We start from the raw sequence: 12,454 nt of genomic DNA, 5'->3' as shown, positions 1-12,454 counted from the left end.
GAATAATTTGTCATTGTTAGTTCAGGTTCGCTAATGTAGTTAACAGCTGAAACCATTATTGTAAAGTGTTACCGACACATATCGTTCAGGGACGAATTATAGTTACCTTTCCTCGTGCAAAATAAATAAAAACTAACATTCAACTATTTTTAAATACATTTTTAAGAAAAAATAAACCACTTAAATATCGTTTTTACCAATGTAGTATCTCCGAGCCTGAAGACGGCGCTCTATATCTTAGTGCTTCGTGCGTTCCATGTGACGTCATGTAGGGTTTGTAGTGATTAGTTTCTCAAAAGGACTCGGCAAGCCATGGATAGTTTAGGGTTCTTACGGGCGCAGTTGCCTTTAACAGTGTTATTGTCATGTATGTTTACATTCTCCTCCGGCAGTGAAATGAATTTTGTAACGTGCGGGTCGGTGGTGAAGCTGCTCAATGTGAAACACAACGTCAGGTTACACTCTCATGATGTCCGCTATGGATCTGGTGAGTGACTGTCATTCATAAAGTCTGCTCACCTCATCTGTATGGCAGTGATATAAACGTTTGATGTGACCCTGGACCACAAAACCAGTCATAAGAAGCATGGGTATACATTGTATGGGTCAAAATGATCGATTTTTCTTTTATGCCAAAAATCATTAGGATATTAAGTGAAGTTAATGTTCCATGAAGATATTTTGTACATTTCCTACTGTAAATATATCAAAACTTGATTTTTGATTAGAAATATGCATTGCTAAGAACTTCATTTGGACAACTTTAAAGACGATTTTCTCAATATTTAGTTTTTTTTTTTTTGCACCCTCAGATTCCAGATTTTCAAATATATTAGTCAGCATTTGAAGTGGATCAAAACCTTTCATCAAAGCTGTCCTAAAACCTAAAACCAAAATGCGTTCTTGTCTTAGGACACCTTTGATGACCTTTTTTTTGATCCACTTCAAATGTTGACTACTGTAGTTGTATCTCGGCCAAATATTGTCCTATCCTAATAAACCATACATCAATGGAAATGGAAAACTTGTTTATTTAGCTTTCAGATGATGTATAAATCTCAATTTTAAAAAAATGTACATAGACAAACAGGTATGACTGGTTTTGTAGTCCAGGCAGGGTCACACAAAATTAACAACAGTTTTAAAAAGCCATTAAATAAACATATTACTGTATATGATTACTTTGTAAATGTTCTGGAGGGTTTAAAAGAATACACTGTTTGGGGTCGATAAGATTTGTAATGCTTTTGAAAGAAGAATGCATTTATTTGATTAAAAAAATACAGTAAAAACAGTAATATTGTGAAGTATTATTACAATTTAAAATCACTGTTTTCTATTTTGATATATTTAAAAATGTAATTCATTGCTTTGATGGCAAAGTTGAATTTTCAGCATCATTACTCCAGTCTTGAGTGTCACATGATCCTTCAGAAACCATTCTAATATGCTGATGTGCTGCTCAGAAAACATTTCTTATTAATGTTGAAAACGGTTGTCTTTTTTTTCTCAGGAATCTTGAATAGAAAGTTTGAAATTACAGTGTTTATTTGAAATAGAAATAATTGTAACATTGTTAATGTGTTTATTGTTACTTTTGATCAATTTAATGCATCCTTGCTGATGCTGAATAAAAGTATTGATTTTCTTTCTTAATAGTAAAGAAAGAAGCAGCAGCAGCATAGAGTCTCTCTATGATCTGTTAATGATAATTCCAGGTAGTGGTCAGCAGTCGGTGACCGGTGTGACCACGGTGGAGGACAGTAACAGTTACTGGAGTGTGAGGGGCACCAGTGATGCCTCATGTCATCGAGGGACTCCGGTACAGTGTGGACAGAACATCCGATTGACCCATGTGAACACGGGCCGCAATCTACACAGCCACTACTTTACTTCTCCTCTTTCTTCAAATCAGGTTTTATTATGTCATCCTTTTTTAAAAACACACTGTAACGTATAGGTACTGTATGTAGAATTTTGATGTTGCAATAGGCTGTGGAGTTTTATTCAAAAACTCTTCCCATTTAGGAGGTCAGTGCCTTTGGTGAGAACGGCGAGGGTGACCATCTGGACGAGTGGACCGTTCTGTGTGCAGGCTCTGTTTGGCAGCGGGATGAGTCAGTTCGGTTCCGCCACACGGCCACCGAGGCTCTGCTGTCTGTGACGGGAGAACAGTACGGCAGACCCATCCACGGCCAGAGAGAAGTGCACGGCATGATGGTCAGCAGCTCACACAGCTACTGGAAAACAATGGAGGGCGTCTTCATGAAACCCAGTGAGATTGGATCCAGGGATTTCAGCAGGCCATTGCACACTGAGTTTTAGAGAAACGAGCTCACTCTGCTGGACTCTTTACAGTTCTATTGTTATGAAAAAGAGTTTTATGATCAAATTGTGCCATATGCTTATTTTTTAAACACTTTTAAGCATATGATTTTATATTGCACAGCATACACTACTGTTCAAAAGTTAGGGGTCAGTAAGGATTATTAAGGTTTTGACAACAAATATTAAACATCACAACTGTTTTCAACACTGATGATAATAAGAAACACTATATAAGCATATTAGAATGATTTTTGAAAGATGCGTGTTACTGTAAATTCAGCTTTGCCATCACAGGATTAAATTATTTAAAAATATATTAAAATAGGAAACAGTTATTTTAAATTATTATAATATTTCACAATATTGATGCATTTACTGCAATTAGATAAATGAATGCAGCCTTGGTGAGCATAAGAGCATTCTTTCAAAACCTTAAAGAAATCTTACTGACTTTAACTTTTGAAAGGTAGTGTATAATAAGACAAACAGAAATGTCAAATTTCAATTAAAAAATCGAAAGAGAATTCTTTGTTTAAACAAACATTTAGATTTTTCGAATGCAGAAAGAAGCCACTTTTAGATTTTCAAGCTTTTTTTTTTATTTTTTATTAATTCCACAATCTTACAGATTTCATAATTATAAGGCAAAAGCTCATTCAGAGTTTAACTATGTTTTAACTTGAAACACAATGCACTCACCTTTGAGAATATTTAATGGCCATTAAAATAGAAAAATCATGGCCATCTGTTTGCATCTTACAAGTAATATTAAATTAAAAAGAACAACAACAAATCCTTAAATAATAAATTGGCCCACAACTGTTATCAAAAAAAAAAATAATTAAAACCTGGGATATGATTTAAAACCACAAATATGAATTAATTGCATTAGCGAACAAGCTGGAATTCACTTGAACTGCTTGACGCTGATCTCAGAGTGGAAACACTACAGCATTAATGCTTCTTTATGTTGCAGCAGTATTAACATTAATCTCATTGAGAGACTTGCAGTTATGTGGTGCTATGTAATGATGTTTTAGGCTATTTTTCTAAAGGAAGCTTTGAGTTACTTAAAACAAAAGCTTCTATACAGCCATTACTATCACACTTGCACACCTGAATATTACACTAGTAACACTCTGGCAAAGTCTTTTTTCCTAAGAAAATTATCAATTTTTTTGTCTCTAAATGTATAATTGTAATTACATTAAGTGCCTTTTAAATATTTATACATGTGCTATGATTACATATACTGTAAAATTTGAAATGACCTGTAAACTTTTTTTTTTTTTTTTTAATGTTTACATGGTTGGGTTCACAGCTGTGAACCATTTGACTTGGTAATACAGTACATACACAGTACCAACTGAGAAGCATTAGTACAGATTTTGAAGTATTAAACAGCCTTTAGAGTTTATGACCTCAGACAGACAGTTTGTGTAAACATGTTATTTTGTAGATGCTTTACATTAAAGACATTGTCAGATCATTAACAGTGATGTGTTTTTTTTTTAATCAGAAAAACAATTACCGGTAAGTAATTTATTTGTCATTTGTACAGCTGGGTTCATTGGTGACTCAAACCCTGATAGTATGCAAACACAATTGTAGTCTTATTTGTAGAAAATCCAATGCTTCCCCCTACTGGCTCAGGCAACAATAATAACAAGAATGATTATTATATCAATTATTATCATCATTATATCAATAATTGGGTGCAAAGGCATTTATTGTCATGTTCAATAAATAACTTTCTTTTATTTCTTCATATTCTTTGTGTAATGATACATTTTTGTTTAGAAACCATATTGCTTTAATCTGTCAATCCACATCCTGCATGCAAATATGTATGCTGTTTTGCATATTAATAATCCTCCTTTTGATATACTCCATAAAAATACACACATATAAAATTGTATTTGGCATGCTTCAATTTCAGATGAAGTTAGGATCTGGATTGAGAGTAATCTAAATGAGAAATTCCATCAACCTTTGCAAGATAAAAAAAATGAATAACAAAATAAAAAATATATTATTAATCAACAAAATATAAAATACAGCAGCAAATAAAACCTTTACCAATTTATATATCCAAAATGCTCATAAACTAGAGGGTAATTTTTAGTAGAATGTAGAATCTACCAAGATGGCAACAAGCAGGGGGATACATAGAATAATGACTAAATGATGCAAGAGATTTCTAAACTTTAGTCCACTAATCTGCTTTTGTGATAAATGAAAGGAACAGTGAACAAATAGTCTTATATTATTAAATAAAATAACAAGGTGCAACACTTTAAATTGATATATATGGAATTTACACTGAATTCCACTCCCGTTTCCAACTTCTTTTTTGGTAAAGGTTACTTTGCTTCTTTCTTTCTTTAAATAACATTTCTTCTTTTTTAGCGTTACTTCACAATGCTAAAAGTAAGTTTCCTTCGTTACCTACCATTTTTACATCACATCTTCAGAATAGGCCACTAGATGGGGCCATTCTTTTGGAAATCTCCTCATTCCAAAGCACAGACTGACAGGATAAAATGCACCAGTCCTCCTCAATCAAGCCATTCTGTGACATTCTGGAAAACTGACAGGAACTTTGTCCAGTAAATGGTTCCCAATAATCCGCTTTTCCTTTGCATTGTATTTTGGCACAGAATGCTGCTGGTACTGTTTCATATAATATTTGCTCACAGGAAGGAAACAATGGGAGTTCAGACATTTAGACTGATGCTCTCAGCAAATGCCTGCAAGCGGTACAGACCTTGGAAAAACACTGCATTAGTGTTCTGAACATGCAAACATGACACAGTCGAACAGACAATGCAAAGACGACTTTTGTGCGGCACTATATGCATAAATACACATGCAATATACAGGGGATTGTGACAAACGGCTGTAAGTATACACAATAATAAGGAACACAGGGAAAGGGACTGATGTGCACACACATTATAAATACATAGACAAACAGGTAGACAAATACTTATATTACACACAGACTGTAACTGTAAAAGAAAGAGTGCTATTGTAGAGACCGACCAGTTTACTTCTGGTTGTTTCAGTGCAATTTGTGTTGCATTCACTGACTCTGAGCCTGAGAGTGAATAAAACCTCAAAATGGACCAAAAAGTCCAACTATGTAGCATAGACACTTCCGCAGAAGTTCAGTGTCATATATTTTAACCAGACAATATATGCAGACATTTAGAAGACCTTGATACTGTTTAAAATCAAAGAGAGTATTATACTCTCTTCTTTCGTGTAGATAGCCTACACAAAACAAGAGATTGGGTAATGGCCCTCGCTCTCTCGTTTTAGTTAAATTGTGGCCATGTGACCTTGTTCATTTGTTATCTTGTTTTTGAAATATTGACCACGTTATATTAATTTATTCCCTCATCTGATTTTCAAAAACAAGGGAATAAATTAGCAAAACGTCCACTGATATCACATGGACTATTCTAATGATGTCCTTACTACCTTTCTGGGTCTTGAACATGTCAGTTGCGTTGCTGTCTATGCAGGGTCGGAACGCTCTCGGATTTGATCAAAAATATCTTCATTTGTGTTTCAAAGATTAATGAAGGTATTACAGGTTTAAAACGACATGAGTAATTAATGACAAAATTTTCATTTTTGGTGAACTATCCCTTTAATGCACCATTGCTGAAAAATAATTAATTTCTTTACCTCCAAAAAAATCTTACTGACCCCAAACTGTTAATGGTACTTCTTACTATTTTTTTTTTAAACAGTATGTGGAAAAAGTACACAGTATGTGATGATATATGTTTTAGACAGTAATATTTTATGTTGATGTCATTTCATTTGATCACATTGCATGTTCAGTTCAGCAGCTGCTATTTAATTACCATTTTAAACAAAACTTTTATATATTTTATGTTTTTTCTCTCCTGAATCATACTTTTTCTCTCTCATCCTATCTCTCAATTATGAAAATGTAAAGCACTTTAAATGATCATTATGTGCAATATAAATAAACTTTCCTTGGAAAAAAAAAAAACAGTTATTTTCCTTTTTTCAACCCAATAAAATACTAATTGACAGTCCAATCAAAGGAGAAAAAAATCATACTCAAAACATTAAAGGGGTCCTATTATGCTCTTTTACAAAGTCTTGATTTTGTTTTGGGGGTGTACTAGAACAGGCTCTCATACTAGGTTGTTCGAAAAACACATTATTTTTCACATATTTTACATTATTACAACACCTCTCTCCCCAGTCTGGCATGAACGGCTCGAATAGTTCCTGTATCAAATGAAGGCCCGCCTTCTGAAATACGAAATGTGCTGCGATTGGTTAGCTGGGCCAGTGTGTGTTGTGATTGGCTCCACTCGGCGCCTGGTCGGGAAATTTATTGCCTCTTACTATAGCCGCCTGCGAGCTTCAGTGTAAATATTCAATTTGAGCGAGATTTAAACCCGGATGATTGTAACCACATTAAGTTCGTCTGTCTTGGGAAAGCTAGCGTGTCTCCGACATAGCGATAACACTCGTTGCCTTCTCTAGTGCAGCTCAACCAAGGTCTCGTCCCATTCGTCGGAAAATATGCATTGTAGTCCAAACGAGTTGTTCGTTGTAGTTTTTGAAAAGTGATTTCTGTTAAATAAAATATCTCCTTTTGAAGTGGACTTTGAGCTTTGTAACTTTGCAGATCTTTTTTTATGCTTAAACAGCAACATTACAGACTAACTAAAGTTGAAAAAGTGAAAAAGCATAATAGGACCCCTTTAAGAAGCACTGTGTGATGCAGATTATATCCTGCATATTGTGGTGATTTGTGATTTTCTTTGCATACTGTAAAAGTAATATTATGGTAGTATGCTATTCCAAAAATACCCACAGTCCCTTCAACATTAAGCAATATCTTCAATAAATTCCATAAATAAGCTTCAACACCGCAATGCTGCGAACAAAACATACAGTGCATCTGAGATGAACATGCACACGCTCTTGATGCCAGACATCCTGCAGCGGCTGCCAATCACTCCTCATCGTTCCCATCTGACATGACTTGGAGTGAGATCAAGTACAAAGTCTTCGCTTTCCAAAGACAGGAATGAGAAAAACACGCAGCGCGGAGGGACACTGGATGTTAATGCATTAAATGGTATTCAGTGAGGAGCCCTTGCATGTTCCTGTCAAGCTGATGATGGAGGACATCCCTCACTGCCGTTTAAGAGTCTGTCACAATCACAATCACAAACACAAAACTCTCTCTCGGGATTCACATCCTCTGCTCGGTGGGCTCCCCACGCTCTAAAAGAAAGTGGAGTTTTTGAAGCATGTTTCTTAAGAGAGGTCAGATCAAGCAGGGTTCACAGTGGGCGGGGCTACTCCATGCCATTCCGCAACATCTGATTGGCTGCGATGAGCATGACGCTGATGATGAAGGCCATTGCAAAAGCGCAGATGAGGCTCTTGCGGACACACGTCTGGCGATTCTTCTTTTTCGAATGCACTGATGGAGTAGAACAGAGCATTTGTGAAAGAGCTTCAATGAGAAGAGATGACAGCACACAATGAGCATAAGCCATCAAAACAATGATCCAGCATTGCTGCTGATCTCTGTGCATAATGAGGCTTTGAATATGAACAATAATGAAACAAAACGTTTGGCTCTGCTGAGCTGCCTCACTGGACTTGACACACTCATGATCACACACTCACACACACGCAGACAGAAATAAATATTCATGTGAAACTGTTTAAGGGCACATTGTGGGCCAATAAAGCATATATTTTAAAACATTGTGACAGACTAATTGGATTTCGAGGCATGAAATTGTTAAATTTTATTCACCTTTTTCTCAGGGCCAGCAGATTCAATTCCATTCAATTTGTGTTGTTATTCTGTGCTGCATATTGAAATTAAATATCGAACTGCTGAAACATAATTGCATACAAGCTTTTACGATAATTCCCATGTTTCTGAATTCCATTCATTCCCTTTACTTTTGTTGGCTGATGAAAACATCTGGTTCAATAAAGCGGGTGAAATTCATAAGTAACCAGTGCAGGGAGTAAAGAAAATATTACACTAGTTGCTTTCATTTATCAGATGCTTTTCATTCCAAAAATCCTATATTGCATTGAGAGCACAGAACTCTCATCTCATTAAATGCCCAGTTTCTGGGCAAGCACATCAGACTATAGAGCCTAATAGTCGGGCTCCAGATGTAAAAATCCATAAAGAAATGGATTTTTAATGATAACATATAAACCTTTCAAGACCTACTATGAGCACTGTGATTGTTAAGCGATGATAAATGCTTTCGCAGAAGCCAAAAGTCAATGTGATATTTAGCTTCATTTAAAAAAGCAAGCTTTTCATTGGAGGCACCAATCAGAGAAGTTGCTGTTACTAAGGCATTGCATTGCAAACATTATTGACTACACTCTTTATTTATTTATTTGTAATTAAATATTTTGTAAATACATTTAAATATATTTAATTTAATTTGTATAATTACAATAATTGTCTACAAGTCAGTTATAAACATAATACATGCTTCTGTAGAAGCCGAAAGTCAATGCGATTTCAGCTTATTTAAAAAAAAAAAAAGTATCCATTAGATCGACCAATCAGAGAAGTCGCTGTCACTTCCATAAAGCATTGTGAATGACATACTGACAACATTCTTACTACTTATTCATCTATAATTATAATCAATCAAAATTTAAATAACTGTAATTCAATTTTTAAATATAATTATTGTTTTAATTTAATTCGCTTATCATATTGCATTTTTAATAAACCACTATAAGTTGAAAAGTTTATATTGCACCATGATACATGCTTCTGTACATTTCAATAGATTTAGATGCAAAAGATTTCAGCATTGACGTTATTGACTACACTCTTAATACTTTGCAATAAAATTAAAATATATCTATTTTTATATATTTAAATTTAAATTAAATTAAATATATGTGATATTGTACTTAATTATTATCATAAATGACAATGAGTCAATAATGTTATATATCATAATTTATGATTCAATTACATCATTTCTAACTTCATTGTCTCTTTAAATACACAGTCTTGTACCTTAATTTGAATAAAAAAGTTAGAGTTATACCTCTTGGCTTCTGAAAAATTGGCCGTTCACTCCTACGCTCTGCTGATCATGTGAAAATCTTTTCATTGGTATTCATACAGAACTCAATTCTCCAGTTACTGTCAGAACTTTAAGCTTCACCTCATCGGAGCTTCGCAAAGTATCCAGTGTCTGTAAACTTGAATCAGCGCGAGTTCAACAAACTGTTGCAGGATCCGTCAATTAACATGAAATCGTTCTCATTGCTATTTACCTCCCTGAAATTCGGTCTGGCAGTTTCCTGAGTTCTCCTTCAAGCTCTCTTCCTCGGTGACGATAATATTCTCGATGTCCTTCATGGTGAGATGGTCTCTGAAGGCGTGGAACAGGACGTGTTTGAGCTCCTCCAGGGACATCTGTTGCATGCCAAACTGCAGAGTGGAAACACAAGAGGCCTGTTGTCAAATCTCAGCACGGCTGGGCTGTCAGTGCTTCTCTGTGGGGCAGTGCTCAGATCCTGCAGTCATTTATTATGGGAGAATTTCCTCTGACAAAAATTTTAGAGAAGCGAAGCTGAGCCAGTCACTACGTTAATCAAGGGTTTACTTGCTCAGTCACACTCATTCTCGCGCAGGCAGTGGTGAACAATGAATAGAAGCACAGCACACAAATTGATCATGGCACTGGACATTCTTTCTGATGCAAAATGAGATGTGAATCAACATGGATGTTGACGTGTCCAATAGTTCCTCACATCTTTACTGTTCTGCAACCAAAAGCGTCCTTAACTGAAACACGCTCATCTAAGAGACTCTCCTCATTGAACTGCAATGTCTGTTGTGACAGCACTGCAACCTGAAGCTGGGTGAAAGCTGAATAAAGAAGAAGGAGAAGAAGAAGAGGAGGCAAATTTGGGCTGGTTCAATAATTCAGAATCACTGAGAGAGACAGACTTGAACTTGTCCAATTTCCCGACAAGCTCTGTGTCAAGGGTCTTCTCAGAAGCCTTGAATGAGCTTTGGTGGTGGGGGTGTTATCCTGTCTTGGCAGAGTCAATAAATTATTGAACTGTTTGAGAAAATATGTATTACATTGCGGAGAGTGTCCTTCTCCCTGATTCCATCCACTCAAACACATTTATTCCAGACTCTTGAAATCTTTGCAAGTCGTTCTAAAGTGTTTTCATAGATGCTGTTCAAGCATATGAAATGTGCATCCTGTAAATGTAGTGATTTCATTACATATCTGCTTACTTTTTAACTCAACAAAACAAAAAGCTGGTCAAAATGCATGCTCATCACTACTGGTAGTAAACCTTTATTTAATCAGGTTAAAAAAAGATAACTAAATAACTTTAAAATCATTTAAAAAGAAAACATATACATCAAAAAATATATATGTCTGATTTTAATAAAAAATAAATTTTAAACAATAAATATTACAAATAAATTAAATAGTTCATTTGAGAATGCAGCTCTAATAACAAAAGTTACTACATAAATGTACACAATTACGTTGTTTAATTTACAATTTACTGAATTTTTAACGATTCTTGCTGAAATTAAACTGGAAATATATATTGAATAAATAAATTCTTCCAATTTAATACAAATATAAATTAGAAAATAAATATTAATAAAATGTAAAATTAAAAATAAATTAATATTTTATAAGAATGCAGTTGCAATCAAATTACTACATACAATTACATTTACAGGTTTTCAAAATTACCATTCTTGCTTAAAATTCCTGCTTTAAATCAGAAATATATATCCAATATATAAATATTTATAAATATAAATATAAATAAATATTAAAAGTACTATAGTTTCCTATATAAAAGCAGTTGTAATCAAATTACTACACAAATGTACACATTTGCGTTATTTAATTTTCAATTTACCATTCTTAAATTAAACAGAAAAATCTATAATATAATGAAATCATATTATACTACAATATAATGAAATTATATTTCTTTCATCAGAACACACAGCAACCTTTGAATGGACATTCAAGAAGCCTTTCACCCTCAGATGGTGTGGTTATGCCATCTGCTAGCAATAGTTAACTGGACCATGCTAACAACCCAACCTTGACCTCTTATAACAAACACTCAATCCCTGTGCCCTTTAGAAGCTTCCGGGGATTCAGTGCAGATGCAGAACCAACGCTTATCTGATGTTATCACTGAGGCCTGTCAGACAATGTCACTTACACAAAGCCAAGCGTAAAGCCTCAATGAGACATTATCAGCAGGGATTGTCTCTTCTGAGGAGCGAGATGACGGCACTGAGCATGTATCTCTGTCATTCAGCTATTCACACCCATCCAGACACTCTCATGGGATCCCTTCAACTCCAAATGCAATTCTTTTTCCAGCACTGACTATTCTCTCACTCTGAAAGAAAACTATATGAAAGAGACCTATTGATGTCTTAGTTATGAACTTTGTAATATCATAGCATTTCTTATATCAGACTGTGTTTTTCTCTCATTAGCTCAGAGTAAGCAGCCTATGCAGTGAAGAATCCTAACGCTCATGGAAACTCATCAGCAATCTGAAACACTAAATTTCGATCTATACAAATGGCCAAAAGGCCAAAAAACGATGATGCAATAAAACAAGAAGAGATTGAATCCCTGTTGTGTTAACAAGGGGTGTTGATGTAGTACCTCGAAGCGTCAGTTCTAATGCTCTTGTTCTTCATATGACCAATAACGGCATGGAATTAAGTGAGGCAATTTACTGCAAGTTGTTGCAGAGGTGTTGAAGCTGTCTATCAGGATAATTACACTAATTTAGTTGGAGTGTGCTTGAAAATAAAAAGTCTGCTCTCTGAATTACGGTAACATAATGAGATGATTCGAAAAGTATATTGCAGGAGTCCACCACTATCCACCACACAGAAACATCCATGAGCTGTGGGGAAGACTCAACAACAACAATAATAATAATTTATTATGATTATTATTATTATTATTAATAAATAATAATAATAATTGTGAAATACTATAAAAAATTTAAGTTAATATTATTAACATACAAAATAACT

The 12,454-nt window shown here is 34.7% G+C and overlaps 2 protein-coding genes across 2 annotated transcripts in view; one reads left to right on the top strand and one right to left on the bottom strand.

The window, feature by feature from the left end:
• Positions 1–257: 257 nt before the first annotated feature.
• On the top strand, positions 258–2,531 carry sdf2 (stromal cell-derived factor 2). Its single transcript, XM_016573065.1, has 3 exons — positions 258–487; positions 1,719–1,915; positions 2,029–2,531. The coding sequence occupies exons 1-3, from the start codon at positions 313–315 to the stop codon at positions 2,323–2,325; spliced, it is 669 nt and encodes a 222-aa protein (XP_016428551.1). The 5' UTR covers positions 258–312; the 3' UTR covers positions 2,326–2,531.
• A 4,577-nt stretch (positions 2,532–7,108) lies between these two features.
• caln2 (calneuron 2) overlaps positions 7,109–12,454 on the bottom strand; it is a 36,788-nt gene continuing 31,442 nt past the window's right edge. The window contains exons 5-6 of the mRNA XM_016573064.1: positions 9,673–9,829; positions 7,109–7,816 (exon numbers count right to left, since the gene is read on the bottom strand). Of these exons, the coding sequence (XP_016428550.1) occupies positions 7,689–7,816; positions 9,673–9,829 (285 nt within the window). The 3' untranslated portion in view covers positions 7,109–7,688. The remainder of the gene's footprint in view (positions 7,817–9,672; positions 9,830–12,454) is intronic.

The sequence above is a fragment of the Sinocyclocheilus rhinocerous genome, unplaced genomic scaffold, assembly GCF_001515625.1.
Source record: "Sinocyclocheilus rhinocerous isolate Xijiao unplaced genomic scaffold, SAMN03320098_v1.1 scaffold682, whole genome shotgun sequence".
Classification (NCBI taxonomy): Eukaryota; Metazoa; Chordata; class Actinopteri; order Cypriniformes; family Cyprinidae; genus Sinocyclocheilus; species Sinocyclocheilus rhinocerous.
This window is presented reverse-complemented; position numbering and strand designations above follow the sequence as displayed.

Coding starts and splice junctions, on each gene's coding strand:
- sdf2 (XM_016573065.1), top strand. CDS start 313: ATGGATAGTTTAGGGTTCTTACGGGCGCAGTTGCCTTTAACAGTGTTA. Junction 488..1,718: donor TGATGTCCGCTATGGATCTG/GTGAGTGACTGT, acceptor TGATAATTCCAG/GTAGTGGTCAGCAGTCGGTG. Junction 1,916..2,028: donor CTCCTCTTTCTTCAAATCAG/GTTTTATTATGT, acceptor CTTCCCATTTAG/GAGGTCAGTGCCTTTGGTGA.